The sequence below is a fragment of the Saccostrea cucullata genome, unplaced genomic scaffold, assembly GCF_032062105.1.
Source record: "Saccostrea cucullata isolate Sc308-1 unplaced genomic scaffold, CSIRO_AGI_Scuc_v1 ctg19057, whole genome shotgun sequence".
Taxonomy (NCBI): domain Eukaryota; kingdom Metazoa; phylum Mollusca; class Bivalvia; order Ostreida; family Ostreidae; genus Saccostrea; species Saccostrea cuccullata.
The window spans coordinates 34,213-57,486 of NW_026933304.1; the positions used below are offsets into that span (position 1 = coordinate 34,213).

The 23,274-nt window shown below is 32.4% G+C and overlaps 1 protein-coding gene and 2 long non-coding RNA genes across 4 annotated transcripts; 2 read left to right on the forward strand and 1 right to left on the reverse strand.

Annotated features, from left to right (window-relative positions):
- Positions 1 to 2,056: 2,056 nt before the first annotated feature.
- Positions 2,057 to 3,428, reverse strand: LOC134237949 (uncharacterized). 2 transcript variants are annotated; one of them, XR_009985908.1, is made up of 5 exons: positions 3,402 to 3,428; positions 2,945 to 3,082; positions 2,400 to 2,441; positions 2,243 to 2,300; positions 2,057 to 2,156 (listed from the first exon to the last, which is right to left on the reverse strand). It is a non-coding gene; the product is annotated as an uncharacterized LOC134237949 (long non-coding RNA). The 2 variants fall into 2 exon arrangements; XR_009985907.1 differs by having other exon boundaries at positions 3,382 to 3,424.
- Positions 3,429 to 4,819: 1,391 nt separating this feature from the next.
- On the forward strand, positions 4,820 to 6,261 carry LOC134237950 (uncharacterized). The gene is made up of 5 exons (XR_009985909.1): positions 4,820 to 4,852; positions 5,148 to 5,285; positions 5,888 to 5,920; positions 6,035 to 6,094; positions 6,174 to 6,261. It is a non-coding gene; the product is annotated as an uncharacterized LOC134237950 (long non-coding RNA).
- A 6,784-nt stretch (positions 6,262 to 13,045) lies between these two features.
- On the forward strand, positions 13,046 to 20,239 carry LOC134237946 (uncharacterized). The gene is made up of 3 exons (XM_062720085.1): positions 13,046 to 13,424; positions 14,239 to 14,448; positions 16,239 to 20,239. The coding sequence occupies exons 1-3, from the start codon at positions 13,046 to 13,048 to the stop codon at positions 16,856 to 16,858; spliced, it is 1,209 nt and encodes a 402-aa protein (XP_062576069.1). The 3' UTR covers positions 16,859 to 20,239.
- The last annotated feature ends 3,035 nt before the right edge of the window (positions 20,240 to 23,274 follow it).

Consider the following 23,274-nt stretch of genomic DNA (forward strand, 5'->3'; position numbering starts at 1 on the left):
AGATGTCCCCCTATAATAACCCTCACCAGGGGTGCCAGGGGCTCCCTAGATTAGATAGCAAGATAATATATGTATGAAAGATGTAATAGGTATTTAAATCAATAGAGTATAATATAATCAAATGGTATGTTGACAATAGCAAAATAATATGTATATGTTTGAAAGATATAACAGGTATTTAAATCAATAGACTGAGTATAATATAATCAAATTATATGTTGACAAAGTACTTATACAAATACAGATAGAAAAATTTTGTTGCTATGGGGAACACAAAAAAAAAACACTGTCCAACACACCCCTTAGCAACATGTATAGAGGGCCAGGTCACCCTCATATACTCCATATATAGATTATATCATACATATATAAGTGTATACATACAATAATTACAAGTTTATTGCCAAAGATTTTACAATATGAAATTGTATGTGATGCTTAGGGATCGTTTGGTGACTAAATAGAATTTCATAAGAGCATTTTTCAAAAAGATTAACATGTCTTCACTTGTAATATTATTTTTCATAATTCTACATTTCATTTTGTATTTGAATATTTTACAAGCAATAAATGATAAGACATTATTCAAAACAAAAGTATTGTAGTTGATACCATGACTGAAACCCACAACAATATTTCTCCAACTAATATCTATCCCTATGATTTCAGAGACTTTGTTCCATATTAATTTAACTTGAATGCAATCAAAAATCAGATGCTTAGAATTCTCTTCACTGCGACATACTGGACAGTATTTATCAATATCTTTATTCCATTTACTGAGGTAGAGATTATTCGGTAATAAATTATGTACTAGTTTATAATTAATTTCAGCAACATTTTTATCAAAAATTTTTCTAATTTTTTCCTCATACACGTTTTGCCATTGATTTGAGTAATTGATATTAAACTCTTTTGACCATATAGTTTCCATAATTGGCTTTTGAGACCTTTGTTGCAACAAAATTTTATAGAAAAATTTTGATGTTTTGTCTTCAATGTTTTCTTTTTTATCATGAAATTTAAAGGAAAATGAATTACATGTGTCGTTAATATTGATGAAAGAAGTATTACTCGAATTTATACCGTGCCATTTACTAAAGATTGTTTTAATAACTAAGTATTCACAAAGATATTTTTGTTTTTGGTTAAGTTTTTTCTGAATTTCTGTGAGTGATTTGAGTCCATTTTCATCAAAAAGATCTTTTACATATTTAAAACCACTTTCGATCCAATTTTTGAGATAAATAATTTTTCCTTTGTGTTTCAAATCCTTATTAAACCATATGTTTTCACGCAAAAGTTGGTTCGATGCGCTTATTTGATTTTGTGCTTTACACTGATTAAATGCACAAAAAACTTCCTTATATCGAACCTTCTTACCATCCATGTGCTTCTTGTCATGATCAGGAAATAATTATCTATTCAATGTGTTAATAAGGACCTTACAGTTGGTGTTAAAAACAATAGTCTGCATTTGAATTAATTTAGTGATAAATTGTAAGTGTTGCCATGGTCATTGTATCGCCCATAGAACTTAAAGATGACGATTCAAAACGAGATTGTTGACATTCTTATTACATTAACATGTTCATCAATAATTTATTTCGTTATAGAAATTATCTACACTTACAACATAAATATTGTATTTGTTTTTTAACAAACTTTATATGTATCACCTAAGAATCGAGTTATGAAAAATAATTAAACCCTATTTATTCACTAATGTGTACACTTAAATAAATTTTATCTCCTGTTATATCATTCAATATGTTAATACTTTTCAAAATAATTATTTCTGAAAATAAAAAATAAACGGCGCTTATCTGTATAGAACCTTTGTTCGATAAAAAGTGTTTCCATGTGCTCACAAGCAGTCGGATTTTGTCAGTTATAGTCTCATTATATAGCGAGACAATCTGAAATTGTTAAATTTATTTCAGAAAAAACACCCCTAGTTCATTTTTGACTGTTTTCATTTTTTTTTTTAGAGAAAATGTACTATCTTACATCAAATTATATTTACATACTGCATCATAAGAACAAACCACTGATATAATGCATTTTCAACAGTTTTACTGGAATCAAGAGAAGTTTTAATTCAAAAATGAAATTTTAATCCTCCTCACTCAATTTCATTTGATGTTTTCCATTCCCTAAAAGTGAAAAAGAAAAACCTGTTTATAGAAATTCAATTAATTCTGCTGATTTTTTACAATAAGCTAATAAAATTTAAACTCACATTTCTATTTTTATTGCTTCATCTCAGTTTTCAAGAATCTTTTCCTGAAATCCGCCTCCTGTAACAAATGTACGAGTAATAATTGTTTTTGTGTACAAACATATTGTAAACAATCATTCTTCAGTTCTAAATATAGAGGAACATAAAGTAGACTTACTCTCATTTTGTTTATTTTTTCCACCGGGTCACTTCCATCTTCCTTTTAACAAATGAAACATTTTTATCTTCAGAAGTTAAACTCAAATTTTAATAAAGATACAGTTAGTCACGCTGAAGTTAACGAGACCATTTCAAGTTTGACTTTGCACGACTTTTCACATTTTTCTTATTTATGCAGTCCTGGGTGGGTCATTTTAAGAATTCTGTTTTCAATTTCAATAAAACTTGATCTGTTACGTCAAATAAGTCGAATGGTGCGTTTCAAGCATGATAATTTTGCAATTTTGAAAGTTTCTTTTAGGTTTAAGTAGTACATAAAATCCGGGAGTAGATTCAATAATTTCTTCTTTAGAAACTTTTCGACAAAATTTAAAAAAAAATCATTCTAGAAAAATTATCAAAATATATAGGAAAGAAATTATTAGACTCGACCTCCTTAAAGCTTGGATTCAGTGGAATTCGAAACAAATCGTAGTTCAATTATCAAAACAACGTACTTAAAAATATTCTCTTTGGAATCGAAAATGACCACATAAAAATTACCTTTAATATATCCAGAGAACGCTTGCTGCAGTAACAAAATCCATTGTAGCAAGCACACCATTGCTTCTTTTTAGCGTCCGTCTCTTTCATCAAGCAAAGCAGCATAGCAAAGATTACGACACATGCAATAAACTTCATCTGAAAATATATTGCCATGATTATTTAATTAGGACCTTAACCTATTCCCCTATGTACGGACACAGTGAATAAAAGCATGTTCAAGTTTTATTTTTTACTTTCCTTTTTGAAAATAGAAAAACATAATTGTTTGTATTTAAATTGACAAAAAATGAAGTTAAAAATAAATATTTAACAGATATTAAATAAAAATAATTGTTTAACTGATACGAAACCCCTTCGTGAAGCCACACACTGAAACACGAACGAAGAAAAAAGAACTGTTTCCCATGAGATATTTAAAGAAAAGTATTACTTACGATATGTCTGTTACACTTACGATTTGCGATTTGAATTCTTCTTTGTCAGCAACTCAAACCAATGAAAATTTGGCAGAATTGTTTTCAATTTATCTTTGAAAAGTATGAACAGCTGGTTACTCTTCTGATATTGAATTGTATAACTGAGAAGAGAAACGTATAAACTAGTGTAATCTGAGAAAAGATATGTTTGTTTTAAGCCTTATCGTCTTTACTTTATTTTGCAACTTGTATATTCAGCATTAGTTTGACTTTTAATTGGCGAGATGTATATTTACTCTTTAGACACATCATCGGTATTACAAGTCAAAAATGATTTTTTTTTTCCTATTAATATGTAAAAATTTGACTTTAAAAGCATACAGAATAAATTCATATAATCATAGCGGTTCTTCAAACCTTACAAGGCTATAGATTTTGTATTTCCATGAGACAATTTTCTTTGAAAACTTTCACAATTTATTTTTTTTTTAGAAGAAAGTATGATAATAGCATTCTATTTATTAAAAACAATCACTATTAAAACTTATGGCACAAATCCGTTTCATTTCAAAAATTGTCCGCTAAAAATTCCCCGTGTTGTTTGCAGTCATCATTTTGTGAGTTCCGTTGTCGATACAATGACTTAATCAGCGAATATAATTTATTATGAAGTCAAATGCTGACAGACGTTTTTCATACTGTTAGGTCATTATTTACACACCGAACTTTGCAAGGATTTTTCTTTTATTTCCGACCATAATGTTGAACACATGGTGGGTATTACCTGTCGGCAGGGGATGCTCACTCCATGGCATCTGATCCCACATCTGAGGTTTTGGAGGTCCATGTTTGCTCTTCACCTACATGTATTTTGTATTGTATAATTAATTGAACTCTAAAGCTTGGGTTTTGTTTGTTATTTCCATCTATTTTATTTATTATTTAATTTTTTTTTTATCAGAAATGCGGTGCATTTTGAAAATAAATAATAATAATAATAAAAAACAAAAAAACAATGTGCATTGATGCCGAATGCTGCTTTAATTTATAGATGAGCTAAGGATACTCTCCTTTGCGATGCAATTGTTTCAAGAACTGTTAGTGGTCAATTTATTATTTTCTAAAAGGGTTCGTTAATTGACCGAATGGGTTGTTTAAAAAAATAAATGGGCGAATTTTGTTTGCTCATTGTATTTCAAAATCTAAGCCCCCAACATGATGTGACTAAACTCAAAAACAACGCTAGCTAGGTTACATGATTGTAAGATATTTGTATATAATGTAACGAAATTGAATACAGAAATCAGGGTTTAAAACAAAAATATCTTGTGTCAGATTTCAATGGTTTAATTTTTCCTTCTTAATGACAGAATTCAATAGCAAGAGGGGTACCAGCTGTTCATCAATTTCAGGTATAAATTTTGTCAACGTTCCTCTATATTTTCGCTGGTTTGAAATTGCTTGCAAAGAAGAATTCAATTCGCTTATCGTAAGTAATATTTTTTTTATATATATTTATTTTATTCAACGACAATTTTATCAGGGTTTTTCCCCTCTCCCTGTCGTTGTTTTAAGGTGTCTGGTTATGTAATCGTGTTACATTGTACATTTCAGTCTCTATTAAATGATCTTTTTTGTCTTGTGTTATGTTTCTCCATTTCCTTACATTAAAAAATACATTTTTTTATTATTTTTTCTGAAAAAATTAACTTTTATTCCCTGTATCCGTGTTTAGGGAAATGGTTTTAAGACAATTTTAAATATTCCTAATGACATGTTTTCAGATGAAGTTTATGACATGTGTCGTTATCCTTGCTATGCTATTTTGCTTGATGAAAGAGGCAGATGCAAAGAAGAAGAAATGGTGCGTTTGCTACAATGGACTTTGCTACTGCAATAAGCGTTCTCTGGATATGTTGAAGGTAAAGGCTGACTTAGATAGCTATTTTTCCAGTAAAATAATGAGAGATATTGTAGACAGACAAATTGTGTTAAATTTCGGAAAAAAGATACACAATCTGGTTTGTTTTAGAAATTCTTATTTTTCTCATGCCCAATACTTGCACTTTTCCAATAAATCAGACTGATATTTTACATGTAAAGGTGCAGAAGGGCCATTTTTGTTCGCAATTCAATGTTTATTTAACTGGAATTTCAATCTTTTATCAACATATTTTCATGTCCATGGACGTAATAAATACACTTAAAATACGTTATCAGACCTAGACCTTTCAAGAAATGTTTTATTGTTATTTATATCTTAATTCATACATGAAAGGGGTAATGACACACCCATTAATACATGAATTAATATCATGTTGTAAAAGAGGAGGTAAATACAAAATTTACAACATTATAACCTCCCCTTAGTAAATTCAAAATTTAAAACATCATGTAAAGAAACTTCGAAAAGCCACGTGCAGTCAAATTGAAAATGGTCATGTTTAACACACTGTAATTTATTGAATCTCCATTCAAATTTGATTTTGCTTACTAATTTAAAGAAGCTTTTATTTGCTTAAAGGAAGATGGAAATGACCTTGTGGAAAAAATGACAGTAAGTCTTTTTCATGTATTTTTTAAAATAATTTTTGATCCACGAACAACGGTCCCCTACGAACATTGATGATTTCACAGTAAACAATTAAACGCGTTATTACATTTGTCACAGGAGGCGGACTTCGCTAAGAGATTATTGAGAGCTGGGATGAAGTAATTTGAAATCAGAAGTGTGAGTAAATTTTACTGTGAATTCTTTGCAAAGATCATCAGAATTAATCATTTTTTAATACAAGTCTGATTTTTTTTAGGACTGAAAGACGTTTAATCGAAACAAAAGAAGAAGTGGAAAAACATTGGTGTCTTGAAAATTAATAAATCTTAACTGATTGCATTTTATCAATGAGTTACTGTTCGTTATCTCCATATATCAAATCAACATTTTCTAAAGAATGTTAGGGTTTATTAATTTTACCCTGCTACGTCGTCTGTCTGTACATGTCTGTCAAACTTTCTTCCTCCGCAAACTCTTCTTTAGTTTAACCAATTATTATCTTTCAAAATATAATACGCAGTGTCTTATAGATAAGCAAAACGCTTTTGGTATATTATCAAGTTAAATTCTGAGTCACATTCTTCATACTCATTGTATTAGGTTATTGTTGAATTGTCTACGAAGTATTCCGTTATTTTCGGATTACGCAACTTTGACAGGTGAGCAGGGGATGCTATACCTTCATGGCACCTAATCCTTCGTCTAATGTTTAAGAGATCCGTGTTTGCTCCGTTCCTTATTTGTATTGTTTGAAGGGACCATTAAGCTTAATCATTGTTCTTTTTCCCCATATACATGTACTTAAAATGGTTATTCTGTTTTATACTTGGGATTTGAATATACTAAAATATTCGATATAATCAACACTTTCGCCTACGCGCTTTATGTTCAAAATTGAAAAATATCATTGAACAGCACTGTCATAATAAACTGTGTGAGATCACAATAATATGTCAACTTGTTGCCTGTGTTTAATTTCATAGCTATCGGTTACATACTGAAATCAAAACAAACGGGAGTATACTGCAGTAGATGTGATTTTGCTGGCCTCCCCTTCCTGATACATGTAGTTGCGTATTATTATAACTGAAAAAAAATCTTTAAGGAAAATAAACATTTCAAACATCAAACAATGACAATGCATGAATAATAAAATATAGATGAGTGGACAATCGGCAGTAGAAAGTATAACATTGGATTGGATGACAAAGCATTACGATTTTATCCATGCAAGTACCTGGTATGTAAGAAGGATATTGTGTCATCATTGTGTGGTCTAAAGTTTTCTCTGTGAAGTGCCAATACAGAACTGGAATACAGAATGCATTGTGTCCTATGATCTGCATGATGAATATTTCATTTCATAAGTAATTTGCAATTATACAGAAGGTTTTCATTTTTTTTTAATTCTTCAACAAACTAGTTTACAAAAAAAGAGTAATAACTGTATTATTAAAACTGAAAATAGAAAACGCATTCAACAATCAAATATTTCAGAGATACAACATGTATACATATATGCAAAGTATATCCTCTTTAGAATGAATATAGATGCATCATAAAATTTCTAGTCATTTTTATGGCTCACCTGAGCTGAAATCTCAAGACAGCTTTTCTGATCACCCGTCGTCTGTCTGTCCCTCTGTCTATTAAACTCTTCACATTTTCAACTCCTTCTCAATAACCACTGGGCCAAAGCTGAAACTGTGGTGGAAGCATCGTGGGGGGGAAGGGGGGGGGGGGTTAGTTACTAGTGTATATTCTAAATTGTTCAAGCCATGACCCCCAGGGATGGCACGTGGCAAAAATAATACGTAAAACATAGAAAATCTCAGTGTTATTGGTTGTTTAGATACATTTTATTTAAAATTAATGAAATGCAATTAAAAAAATGAATCAGATTCATCAATACGAATAAATAATTGTCTGGACTGTTATTTGAGTATATCCGCAGTGTCAAAGGGACATTGACCCATTTATTTGGCTGTACATATATATATATTTACACTCTCTACCTCTCTATCGCTTTCATGTTTTCAAGTTAACTGTGTGGTGGAAAGGTTGATAAACAATTAAACTATGAAATACCGGTTTATCATTTTTTAAAGTAGTAATATCAGTTTCATGCATTTGAACCAATGCTATATTAATATTTCATTCGTAAAAACAAATATTATAGTTTATAGAGTTACTCAGAGTGTTAGCTCAATTAAAAAAAGATAAAATTTAATAAATTTAATAAAACATATATTTTGCGTTTAAACGCAATACAATATTGCGATTAAAGGCGGTAATTATTGCGAATAAACGCAAAAAGTATTGCTTTTAGTCGCTAAATTATTGCATGCGTTGAAACTCAATAATCATGATAATTATTGCGACTAGAGCCGAGCTCGTTGCAAAGCAACGAGTAGGTCTTCCGTCGGAGCTGCGGACAGGGAGAAATGACCTTGGGTCAAGGTCATGCCACATTCTAATGTTAAAGCAATCTTTTAAGGGTAGATGTCATCTTATTTATGTTTTACTATTAAAAAAGATAGTAAAGGAATGTTTGCGACCTTGACCTTGTTAAAATGACCTTACGTCACACCATGACACACGCTGGTGATAAGCAAAGCCATTTGTGTGCTACCGTATTGACGAATTCTTAAGTTATACTTTTTTCGATAGGCCTTGTCACAGCTAATACGTGTATACATGTGTAAATCTAGGTATGAAAGCGTTATCCTTTCTTTATCAAAAGTCATGGTCAATTTTAAGCAATGTTTAAAGCCGGTTAAACTTCAAGGTCAAAGTTCATTATATGCTAGTATTTGAAATGATTTTATCACAGGTCACATACATTTGATTTTTGTGTAATACGAAAACCCTATCTCTTCTCATTCAAAAGTCATGATCAAGATTAAAATTGTGAAAAGTAAGTCAAGCCTCAAGGTCACGTTGTCAAAATCAGCGTATTGGTATTTTAAAAAAATGTTGTTACAGGTAATACACAGTGGTAAAATAAAAGCCCTAATCGATCTCTTTTCTCTCAAAAGGTATAACTATGGTTAATGATTTTGAAAAGTGGGTCAAACTTCAAGGTCAAAAGGGTAAAAAATCATAATGAATTTTCAAAGGCGTTGACACAGGTATTACATGTACATGTTTATAAAATGAAAGCTTTCAATAGTTATGGTCAATTTAAAGTAATGTTATTTTTTAAGTAGGTCAAGATCAAGGTCACGGGGTTAAAAATCACAGTATATTTGAAAATTACATTTCACAAAAAATGCACATGTGAAATATGAAAGTCCTATTTCAACTCATTCAATAGTTATTATCAAGTTTAAAGTTCTCGTGACAGATGGACACTGTCAGACTGGTTGACAAATAAGGTTTAATGTGCCCTAATAAAAATAAATACACGTTATTTGAACATGATGAATTGAGAAATACGAAGAATAAAAAACTAGAAAATATTAGAAAAAAATTGCACTGAAGATATATTCAATATCCGTGTTTTTCAACTGCTTGAATCTAAAAATATTATTTACCGTGTGTCTCTAACACATTCCTTAAATTTTTCTACAGTTAAACATTCCTTATAACCGTTTTTAATAGTCCTTCTGAGCCTGAACTTGAGATAATATGGATGGCACTGTAGCTCTCTGGTGATCCATCTCAATTTTTTTTAGAACAGCTAGCGAGCTACAGATCTGCACCATGACAATTGTCATAAAGTTAACTTTACAAATTCATTTGAAATGTAACAGAATTGAATTTTAAGAAAAGAATTATTTCTAATGCTTATTTTTAACATATGCTAAAATTATTTACCTATCAAGTTAAGTAAGACAGTAAAAAGGAATTTGATACTCAGTATTTATCTAAGGAATTAGTGTCAATCCTCAACCTCAAAGAGCCTTCGACTTGTATGATAATTGCGTATGTGTGATGAAACTGCCATGAACTATCCCGGACGTGAACATTAGATGTACTGGACATTCCGTCATCAAGAAAATATAGTTCTACTCTGGACTATTCCGAGTTACCAAAACGTTTGTACGTATGTCCATGTGTGAGCGTTTCAACCTGTCTTTGTTTTATGTGACTTGACTTGATTTGTTTTTCAAAATACAAACTTTAACGTTTATTGCTTGACTTTCGTTTTATAAATCACTTGTGTTACTGTCACCAATTATATTCTATTAACTTTGTTTAATTGTCGAAAATGCAATGCAAAATTCAGGATATCAAATGCAGCGAAAACTGGTACCCCCCCCCAAAAAAAAAAAACCCAGTACATTTAGTACATGTACACACTTCGATGCTCGATTGTACACTCTAGAAATTAAAAAGTTTATGAATAAAAAAGTTTAGTTAGGCATACTCATCTTTGCCGACCTTTTCTTAAATTTATTTGACAACCTGCGAATTAAAAACAATATAGCGTATGATTTTTGGTTAATATTATGATAGGTTATGGAGTAATCATGGATTTCATCACCAGCCCTGGCCTGCCATTCTCGACTCTGAAGGAAAGCATTGTATCATTTCAGGGGGGTTACGTGTCGCAGTGAGAGGAAATTTAATAATTTAATCTCTCTTAGGCCAATAAACACAAAAGAAAGGCTTGGAATATTTGTATGGAATAATTACAGGAAGAAATTTTGCATTTGTTAGAAGAATTTCTTATTATTCTTTTATTTCTCGTATTCTTAAAGCTCATGTTTGGTGCTCTTCTGTGTAAAACAGCATGTAGTTTAGTTAATATCATGTACATGCACATAAAATCGTGTCATTGTGATATTCTAGCTTTTTATTTGAGGAAATCAAAGAAATTTAAGATCATATCATTCGGAAAAATACAATGATAAGTTATGTAGCAAATTATGCAAAACTCAAAGTTACTTAATTTTATTTTCGATTTTCATGAGAATTGAAAACGTCACTTCCACTTACAATTTTCTGTGTGTATTTGTCATGTTTATTTGTAATTGCTACTTTAAACAACATCGCAATTTTTTTCTGAAATAAATTAAGCAACAATTAGAATAACTTGATATAGGCCCGTATACATATAACGATTGCAATTACTTCAAAGTTGAGAGGGAGACGACGGCGCCTAAAAAATGTGTACCTTAATTTCCAATAATATAGAATCATCCGTTCAAATTAAAAACAGTTAAGTTGCAGTAGTGATATCCCCGATTCTTTAAATAACGAAACTATATTGGACTTCACAAGGGTAGAATTCAACATTAATTTATGTACATGTGCAATTACAATCACTATCAAAATTGGCAGAGTTATCGATAGGTCATCCTGCGTCACCTTTCAGTGTAACCAATGGACTCGTCCAGAGAAATCATCTGTACCTGAGCAAAATCGCAGCGCCTTTTATTCATTCGTCAAAGAATATAATCAGACATTTTATCTTTTAATACTCTTACATGTTCAAGAAAGCCTTTATATTTGTGTCTAGAAATATTCTTACGATTTACGCAAATAACAAATTCTTGATTTTAAACTGAGTAAATCGATGACTAGCATCGTTTAAGATAACTCTGGGACTCGCGTAAAAATCAAAGAGCGGTAATGTTGACCTCCGGAATGTATATAGGTCAATGCATGTGCGATCGATAAACAGGTTGCACAACTGTAAACAAAGCAGTCAAGGTCCGAGGAAAATTCACGATGCCTGAATAAAATGACAGTGAATTATTTTAAGCTTAATTATTTTTTATTTATAAATAATGCAACATTGAGTATCAATCGAATGAGAGATGATATTAGTATTTTTCCTATCTCCCGTCTTGTAATTCAAACTAAATACAAGGAGAAAGTTGTCTCTGAATAATCTGTATGACATCCAGCTAGAAAATACGTTTAAAACTTTATTTCAACAAAGTTTAACATTCAGTTTAGTTAAGTATATATTCTTATCCAGTTTTTTTCAGCTATACGTGTTACACGCGTACGCATAAAGAATTCTTCACTTGCCGTATAAAACTAATCAGTTACCTGTACATAAAGTTTGCTGCTCATTCAATAACACAAGATTCGAACAAATTAACGTTTTCATGAGATCAATAAGATGTTAAAGAACCCATTTCAAATCGATAACCATATCGAAATATTTACCGTTTTTGAGTTATAAAGCAAAAACTTTCGAGCGCCCGTGACCCCTAATTTGAGGGGCCAGCCCCTTTTTAATGATGTCAAATGATAGATCTTAAAATTATGCAAAATATTTGTGAAATATGTCTTAACAAATTATTTTTAGTTTAAAAGGTTTACAAGGAAATAGATATAAAATTTGGCGCTTTTAGGCATTCTCATTTTTGACCCCTATCTAGCACAGTTTGGAGCGCAGAAATTGAAAAAGAAAAACCGATGTGCACAACTTCAATTCTTCTAGTATTTAAATGCAGTAGACATTCTGCTCCAGCTTTCGTCGTTTCTGAGCCTTTGTCTGGAAACGAACAGTACCAAATTTTCACTTAGATGGAAATAACTCGAAAGCGGAAGGGAATTTTTGAAATGCATGAAAACATTTTAATTGAGAGTTTTGTAACGTCCAAAAACTCTGAAAATTTGAGCGAAATCCGTTCAGAAATGAGCGAGTTACGAGGTCTCAAAGTTGGCGTCTAGGAAAAAAAAAGAATAATAGGGAATAATCTTAACCATCAGAAATCAGTAGAAGGTCTTCCGCCTGAGCGGAAGACCTTAATAAATCGCAATGTTATTGCGCAAAGAAATGAAACAAAAAATGCATTTTATGACGTTTTAAACTTAGAAAATGATTGACAAACAACACTGCAAAAACAGTTTTGAAAAAAATGCATTTTTCAATTAAATTAATAGTGGAAAAGTAAAATTATGGCCAGTAACGGTACAAGATTGAAGAGGGAAAAATATTCACACAACTTTAAAACCGGTTTAATCTTTTTTTTTTAACAATGAAGATATACCATGTTCCTTTCTTTCTTTTAATTTTCACGCAAAATAACTAAGTACATGTACCATTTTAAATTCTGCCGGCCTAGTCATAGTCCGACTTTGTTATGGCCCGACTCTGTTATGGTCCGACATGTCTGGTACCGGTCCCGCCGGAAGTAGAAAAGAAATCTTTCACCATGTGACATGTCTGAATTTGATGGACAAAACTTACCAAGTACTTCCAAAAAACCAAAGTTAGGTACTGTTTTTGAAAAATTTAGGGCACAATTTCAAGAGTTGGATCAGTTAAAAAGAGCGTACAACTCGTTGTGTTTTGACAGACGAAATCCACTAATTGCTCAGGAAATAACGTCGTGCAATGCAGCAGCAGGTTATGGAATAAACTTTTCTCGAGCATCGTGCGAAACACGTCCACATGCGGATGAGATATATCCATTTGGCATCATATTCACGGATGCAATTATGTTGCTGAATAACTTTTTTACCAAACCTGATTATGTTCCCAACAACAAGGCCTCCAGATTACTACTGGAAAAATTGATTCAATTTTTGATGGATGAAGGTGAGTATGTAATGTCTACGTGCATATACCATTAAACCTTGCATTTATAGTGTTATGTTAAATTTAACTAAATGTCTCAATGCATTTTTAGCAGATTCCTATGTAACTTAAAACAAAGATTGTACTTTTTCTAAAGGGAGGGTAATGAACGCATGACTTAAGTTGACGATGTAACAGTTAGGGCGAGCGCAGATACTAATGCAGTTTTAATGAAGATCAGGCTCGTCAAACTCCACATGCCATTTGCTTTGTAAAGATGGACGTCACATTATGTCGTATGTTGTATTAAAAAATCGAAGTCCGAACACTGCGAATGTTAATCAAAAATGCTTGCTACTGCAAGAATGCAGTTTTTGGCAAGATGCGTTTAGCTAGGGAAAATGGGACAGTTTGAGACCACAGGTAACTGCAGAAAAAATTTCATTTTTATCTAATAGTATATGAACCTCCAAATTTTCTCTTTGCCCAGGCATTGTTTTAACTTTTAAGAGCTTGAAATGAAAAGCAGTGCTTTTGTTGAATTCAATTCAACTATACATTATGATATTGTTTTTATATTCAACATCTTTGATTCGACCAGCACAGGAATTTGTGTGCTTATCAGTTTTACCAAAATTTTTTAAATGTTTAGGAAAAAAAAAATATCATAATGTCATACCTTAAAAGATAACACAAGGTACATGTATGACATATTTTTGATTAACAAAAAATTTCGGTAAAATAAATAGGTACGCAGACTTCTGTGAATTCAGTTTATTAAGCATATGAAAATTTTTCTCATTAATTAAAATTGTAAAATTTAATTTTTTTAAAGATTCACATGCCGCACTGAAAAGAATGCAGAGAACAGATCTATCAAAGACTGGGCTAATGACTGTCTTGGCTGAACATTTTTTTCGCAAGCTTTCACTTTCTGACTTATATACAATGGATAATTCTGCGAAATACAAAGGCCTTTCTCTCTGCAAATGTGGATCATGCAAGCCAGAATATTTGTCATCTTGTTTTGGCGACACAAGTGTAGGTGAGTACTTTGGCTGTTCATTGAAAAACAATTGATATGATGAACAATCCTGTGTAAATGTAGTAACAATTTTTAATGTGTTTCTTGAAATATGAAAGAATTTTAAGTCCCCTGCTGACAAATGCTTAAGGAGATTGTAGTTTAAAACTCTATCCATAAATCAGTTAGAACAGAACAATATTATCAGTCCAGTCCAATACGAAAAATCGTAATGTTACGAAATATAGTAATATTACAAGAAATCGTAATATTACAAAATATCGTAATATTATTCTTATATTACTATTTTTCGTAATATAGTTAAATTACGGAAACTCGTAATATAGCAAGTTGAGAGAGACTATATTACGAGTTTTCGTAATGCAAGACAAAATAAAGCATTGAAAGAAACTGAATGATGTTTGTGGAAGTATGACGTCAGAAATACATTATGCCCCAGTGGTACTAGTATCACGTGGTCATTTTGGTCAGTGACGTCTTTCGAAAAGTATGGAAATGCACGAAGAAAGTAACAATGGTAATGGGTGAGTGAACATTTTGTTTTATTATTCTTATATAAGAATTTTCCCGAGGATAGGAACAATTTTCCATAAAATTTCAATGTATCCTAAAGCTTGTCACAATGGTCTATAATCCCCGAATTCCCTATATTTTTCCCGAAGTCTACCCTGAAAATCAGACCCTCATCTCAAACAACGAGATGTTACGAGAGATAACTTGTAAGACTCTCACTAGGCTCTGAATCCGCTTGCACTTGGATCAAATGCACCAAAACAAAGAAAATGCACTAACCATACATATTCACGATATCATAATGATGAAACCAGAGACCAATAATCTCTGATGAAACATAACAAAGAGGTTGTATCAGAAAAAAGGGAAGTAACTCTTAGAAGAGTTAGAAATTGCTTATATTACGAATTTTAGTAATATTACGATTTTTCGTATTGGACTGGACTGATTATCACAGATAAATCAATTTATGCCGCTATGGGAAAATCTGGTAAATTTTACACTGTCCGATAGTTACAGATTTTTTAGCCAGTCAAAACTATTGTTTTTATTGCCCCATTTCTTTAGTAGCCTGTATAACTGCATATCTGTGTTTAATTTTTTTTTCATTGCACTGACTATTAGGCTATTCTTCTCATATGAGGCATAAAGTTTATTTAGCTCTCCTCGACCAAGTCAAGAAGAGCCTATGCTATACTCCCAGCATCATCCTTTGTGTCCCAGTTAAAGTTTTTTATTTGTTTTGTTTATTTTGCTAATTTATGACTTAATAAAGATATAGCTTATTCAAATGAATTCTTTAACACTAGAATGCCTATATATTTTGTCAAAAAACATCAATATTTTGAGTTTGCTGCTGATTTGAGATGATTTTCGGCTAAGTAAATTGTAAATACATATACTTCTCTTGGAAGACTTGGTAGATTTGATACTTATAGTTAGATAAGATAATATTTATAAAAGCATGAAAATTGAAAAACATCTGGAAAAATTATTCCATATCATGGACATTTTAGTTGTCAAATTGTACAACTTCAACCAATTTTGCTAACACTAAGATTAATTTCCCTTAAATCACTGGATATTAAATAACAATGTACAAACTCTATTTCTTGCATTTTTTGTGCAACGCTGTAAATTATTGTGCAAAATCAGGGGAAGGTAAATCAGTATATTGATATTTAATAACTTTAACAAATTATTTTAAAAAAACCCACTAGTTCGGATGATGCCCCTGACTGATGATACTTGGTTAACTTGTTTTAACTTTGTTGTAGGGAATCCAGATTGCTGGCATGGGTCTTTAAATATCCTCCTTGGAAGTATGGAGTCTTTTGTACATGTGGCTCCAGTGGAAGAAGAAATCGGCCCAGGTGGCAGAACATCCATAGAGGTGAAACACAAAAGTGTAGAAGAAAGAGGATTCCGTAGCCAGACTTTAGCCCAGGCAATTGTGTTTTCCTTCCTGCAAAAGCAGAGACATCCTAATTTAGACAATTTTCTTATTCCTTGTATGGCAGCAACTAGAAATGAACTCAAAATTTATTTTTATGACTGCAAACATGATATTTTGCTTGAAAGTAGAAGCATTAACCTACTTGTGGAGATACCCGGCTCAAGATGTCAAGTGAATTATGAGGCAGTTCTTGCTGCTTGGCTTGTTCTGAATTATAAATTTTTGTGTAGTGGACCTCCGGAGTCATTACTTGAAGCTCCAAAAGCAAATTTTTTTAGCCTTGCTTCATCTAGCCTTGAAATGTATGAAAAAGATCTTGCATTTAAAAATGTTGTTGCCATGAATACTTTTGCAGACTATGACTTTATTGACATTACAAAGCCTAAATTTGTTTGGCCTTCAGATCTACCGTGTCAACCACTTGACTCAGAAAGTAATTAGATGAAGGACAGTGGTTAGAATTTCATTATCTATATAATGTCAAATAGAAGCAAATGAAATATTGATTTATCAAATGATCTGGATAATTAACATATGAAATGTACATGATGTAATGGACCTTCGTTTGTAAATGTCATCAAGCAGGTACATGTACTTCAAACATTCATTTGAAAGCCGGAATTATTACCTTATATTTTTTTTATAAGGCCAACAATAAAAACTATTTGAGTAATGTACTCAGACTGACCTGTCAAAATTGCCCCTACCCAATCATTTTTTCTCTTTGAATTTTCAAATTTTATCCCTTTAACAGTTTGAATTCCATAGACATTTTAAAGTGAAGGTATACATGTACATTGTAATTTCTATAGATGCTTTTTGATTTATAAAATATTAAATATATCTAGCTATCCAGTGTGAAAAGCAAACATCAATAAATTTCTGAGTCTTTAATTTAATGATAATTTGTTCAATATTGTAAAACAAAACAAAAAATCCACATAGAAAAATGTTGGTGTGAGTACATCAAATGAAAATATTTTTAATAATGGCAAACTTTTAGTTTTGTGTTTGCGCATATTTATGCTCATGTATGTTAGTCAACATGAAATTGGTTCTGAAACAAATTGCATTTGAACCATAATTCAAATCTTAGCTGCAAAGTCAATTGTCTATAGTGGCAAATGTTAAAAAAATCGTAGTTCTGAAAAAAAATGAAAAATGAAGGTTTATAAACAAAAAAAATGTTTAAAAAAGAATTCAGGTTTTGGCTGGAGGGCATAAAATAATACATTTTTAATGTTGACTTCCTAGTACAGAAAACCTCTAAAATTAAAAAGCTTAGTAAGCAAGTATTGACTGATATTTGCCACAAAGATTTCTTGAAATGCATTTTTAGCTCACCTGAGCCGAAGGCTCAAGTGAGCTTTTCTGATCAAAATTTGTCCGTCGTCTGTCGTTGTCGTTAACTTTTCACATTTTCATCTTCTTCTCAAGAACCACTGGGCCAATTTCAACCAAACTTGCCACAAAGTATCCTTGGGGGAAGGGGATTCAAGTTTGTTCAAATGAAGGGCCAAGCCCTCTTCAAAGGGGAGATAATTATGAATTAGTGAAAAATTAATGGCATTTTTAAAAATTCTTCTTCTCAAAAACCACTGGGCCATGAAAGATGAAACTCATGTGGAATCATCATCAGGTAGTGTAGATTCAAGTTTGTTCAACCCCCAGGGGTAGGGCGGGGCCACGATGGCCGACCAAAGATTTACATAGAAATATAGGGAAATTCTTTAAAAATCTTCTTCTCAAGAACCACCGTGCTAGGAAAGATGAAACTTATATGGAAATACCCTCAAATTGTGTAGACTCAATTTTGTACAAATTATGACCCCCGGGGGTAGGGCGGGGCCATAATGGCTGATCAAAGTTTTACATAGAAATATATAGGAAAATTCTTTAAAAATCTTCTCAAGAATAGCAAAGCCATGAATGGTCATATTTATACGGAAGCATCCTCAGGTAGTGTAGATTCAAATTTTTTCAAATCATGGACCCCCAGGGGTAGGGCGGAGCCATAATGGCAGACCAAAGTTTTACATAGAAATATAAAGGAAAAGTCTTTAAAAATCTTCTTTTCAAGAATAACAAAGCCATAATTGATCATATTTATATGGAAGCACCCCCAGGTAGTTTAGATTCAAGTTTGTTCAAATCATGACCCCCGGGGGTAGGGCGGGGCCACAATGGCAGACCAAAGTTTTACATAGAAATATATAGGAAAATTCTTTAAAAATCTTCTTCTCAAGAATAACAAAGCCATAATTGATCATATTTATATGGAAGCATCCTCAGGTAGTGTAGATTCAAGTTTGTTCAAATCATGACCCCCGGTGGTAGGGCGGGGCCACAATGACCGACCAAAGTTTTACATATAAATATAAAGGAAAATTCTTTAAAAATCTTCTCAAGAATAGCAAAGACATAATTGATCATATTTATATGGAAGCATCCTCAGGTAGTGTAGATTCAAGTTTGTTCAAATCATGACCCCCGGGGGTAGGGCGGGGCCACAATGGCCGACGAAAGTTTTACATAGAAATATATAGGAAAATTCTTTAAAAATCTTCTTCTCAAGAATAACAAAGCCATAATTGATTATATTTATATGGAAGCATCCTCAGATAGTGTAGATTCAAGTTTGTTCAAATCATGTCCTCAAGGGATAGGGTGGGGCCACAATGGCCGACCAAAGTTTTACATAGAAATTTATAGGAAAATTCTTTAAAAATCTTCTTCTCAAGAATAGCAAAGCCATAATTGATCATATTTATATGGAAGCATTCTCATGTAGTGTAGATTCAAGTTTGTTCAAATCATGATCCCCGGGGGTAGGGCGGGGCCACAATGGCCGACCAAAGTTTCACATGGAAATATATAGGAAAATTCTTTAAAAATCTTCTTCTCAAGAATAAAAATATCATAATTGATAATATTTATGTGGAAGCATCCTCGGATAGTGTAGATTCCAATTTGTTCAAATTATGTCCTCCAGGGGTATAAGGGTGGGGCCACAATGGCCGACCAAAGTTTTACATAGAAATTTATAGGAAAATTCTTTAAAAATCTTCTTCTCAAGAATAGCAGAGCCGTAATTGATCATATTTATATGGAAGCATCCTCAGGTAGTGTAGATTCAAGTTTGTTCAAATCATGACCCCCGGGGGTAGGGTGGGGCCACAATGGCCGACGAAAGTTTTACATAGAAATATATAGGAAAATTCTTTAAAAATCTTCTTCTCAAGAATAACAAAGCCATAATTGATTATATTTATATGGAAGCATCCTCAGATAGTGTAGATTCAAGTTTGTTCAAATCATGTCCTCAAGGGATAGGGTGGGGCCACAATGGCCGACCAAAGTTTTACATAGAAATTTATAGGAAAATTCTTTAAAAATCTTCTTCTCAAGAATAGCAAAGCCATAATTGATCATATTTATATGGAAGCATCCTCAGGTAGTGTAGATTCAAATTTATTCAAATCATGACCCCGGGGATAGGGCAGAGCCAGAATGGCTGATCAAATTTTCACATAGAAATATGTAGGAAAATTCTTTAAAAATCTTCTTCTCAAGAATAGCAAAGCCATGATTGGTCATGGGACTACTTTTGGATTTAAACTTTTCAATAATAAACCAATTTCTACTTTTTCCTAGCCACAGTGCTCAGGTGAGCGATGTGGCCCATGGGCCTCTTGTTTATAAACTTGATTTCTGATTTTTTTTTTGGTTGTACTTTTGGTATACTAGTTTATATACTGTGCCTGAGTACGTAGGAATCCGAAAATTATGTCACAATTGCTGTAAATAAAATACGAACAGTAATCAATCTAATAGTCCATCAGAACAATACAAACCTGGAGCATAGCAAGCATATGGACCTCTGAAAACATCAGAGGTGAATCAAGTGCCATGGGAGATTAATAATCCCCTGCTTACCGGTCACACCCACCCTGTGGTCCTAGTCATGATAAAAAAAATGATGGTTGATTGTATATTGTTTAATGTTCCTCTCGAGAAATTTTCACTCATATGGAGACGCCACTACTTGCCGGTGGATAGCTACAAGTTTTGACCTATACTCGGCACTCAGGGCCATTGAGCAGAGAGGGATCTTTTTTGTGCCAGCATCTACTGCGACACGGGACCTCTGTTTATGCGGTCTAATCCGAAGGACCGGTCTCCATGTTCCAAAGTGGGATTCGAAACCCCGACGTAAGGATCAACTACTTACTTCGCGACTCTAGAGCTCTAACCACTGCGCCAGGCGGGCGACCAAAATCTGTAGACAATGTAGTGTGTAAATAATGGCCTGAGAATGAAAAAGTTCAGTCAGCATTTGACTTAATGATAGGCTGTATTTGCTAACAGGTTTTTGTTATTGACCATAAAACTTGCAAAATGATGACTCCAAAAAGACCGCGAAAGAAAAAGAATGTAGAATTCTTACAGATTAATATATACCTCCGTTGATATTAATTATGACAGTCATACATGTATGTCCAAAAGTCTTATTAATTACAAATGTTTTATAATGAGGCAAGTATCCATTTTAAGTTCATAATTGAAATCTAAATCATGTGCCACTCTTTCGAGGAGAGAGGATTAAGAGTATAAAAGGAAAGTTGCTTTTCTTTTATACCTAATATTCCCTTGTTAAACTGTGATCGTCCATTGTGGTCCCACCCTGCCCCTGGGGGTCATGATTTGAACAAACATGGTCAATTGATTCCTCAGAAGAGGATTTTTCAATGAAACCATTAATTTTTTGCTTTTCCTAATAATTTGAGGAAGGCGTCATCCTTCATTTTAACAAACTTAAATCTTCTTCATCCAAGAATACTCTATACAAGATTGATTTCAATTATCCCAATAATTCTGGAGATGAAATTGTGAAATTTATAACGACAACAACAATAATAACGACGGCAGACAATATGGGCAACTTTTTATCAGAAAAACAAATTTGAGCCTTCGGCTCAAGATAGCTAAAATACAAATAAAATAATCTGGAAATATCACAGTTCGCATCAGATGCCAAATAGAAGAAAGATTGTTAGAGTAATGAGAAAAATATTGTAAACATCAAAATGAAATACGTTGAACAAATAAAGGTAATAACATTGGAACATAAATAAAGAAGGATAACTCTATGTACTTGCTCTCTTGTATACAACACGAGCCACCTTGTAAATGAATATCTTCATTTTGGGAATTAAATTAGTAAATTAATTTCTTTGATAAGAAGGAAAAATTGATTTTTAGAATATTTTGTTTAAATTGATACCCAGAAAAAAAAACTTTCAAAGATGTTTTACCTACATATAAAACAAAAATGTATAACATTTAAACAAAGATCATTCTGAACTGAATTTTATTCTGAATGTACAGTGTACCTTGATAAGAACAATAGTTTTTTTCCACACCCTACATTTATTATACCCCACGCAACAAATTGTGTGAGGTATAATGTTTTTGACCCGTCCGTCCGTCAGTCCTTTTTTTTTTTTTTTTGTCAGAACAACTCCTCATAAACCACTGCACAGAATTTCGTCAAACTTTGCAGATATTTAGGACGCAATGTGTAGATGTGCAGATTACCAGGAAATTCCGATTGCTTTTATTTTTTCCGAGAATTTCCACACTTTCACACTTAGATTTTTGGCCATACCTTGAATATTGAGATGAAAAGTTTGTCAGCGAAACTCCTCTGAAACCGCTGCACAGAATTTCGTTAAACCGCCATAGTAGCATAAAACAGTACAACATTTAACTCTGGACACGACATACGAGGGTTGATCCAAAAGTTCGTGGATTTTTTTAAATATTTTATTTATTTTGAAGTAGAATTGGTTGAAAATGACAAATAAACGTATAGAAACTTGATGATATTTTAAATTAAAGAAAACAGTTTAAATATCTTTGATAGTAACTCTATGGCAGTTGCCATAGAAAAAATTGTTTGGAAATGCTGGGGAGACATTAAAGCGTTTATTTTCATTTTAATTCTTCATACATGAAATGAAAATTAAGCCGCCCTATGTGGGATATAAAACGAAAATTATGTCATTATTATGATTGCTTGATCTTTTATAAACATTTGTGCGAGAGTTTTACTGATTTTACTGGATATTTAGTTTATCAGTTGATGACTTATTGTTCATCTTCAAGTTGTTAGACAGCGTCAAATTTCGGTCAAGTCATACGTTTTGTAAAAATTCCGGGAACACTCTATCTTAAACGCGTATATTTTTGTCAAAGGCTTTGGAAAAGTTACTGGTTTTCTAGTGGCATAAGAAATTCAAGAAAAAAAGAACTTCCATGGATGTTGATTAAAGGTGTGGTCTCCTTTTGGAGGCTCTGTTTTAAAGTGCACATCCCCCTAGACAAATTAAAAGCCTTAATGGACTTTGTAGGCTGCTTTACTGTTCTTGGAATTGGAACATCACATGGAAAGATGGGTAGTAATTGTAATATGAGTGAGAAATGAAGATAAGTTGGTGCAGGTGGATTCCCAGGCTTTTCTTGAGAAAAAAATGGAGAAAGGGCAGCATTTGTAAGGGTGAGAGGCTTTTATAATGTGATGTGACATTTCTAACTTGACGTTACCTTGAAGTCCCCCTAGGTTTCACAACCATCCATTTCCAGAAAGCTCGTGTAAGCTTATTGATAATTTGAAGTTGGTGAAATTTTCCAATATTGTTGCATCATGACTCTATATTATGAATATACCTCTTGTTTGCTTTAGTCAAATCACGATAAAATTTTAGAAAGAAATTCCACGAACTTTTGGATCAACCCTCGTAGTCTAGACTTTTTACTACCATTTCTAATTATGATATATAATATATTTTTATATC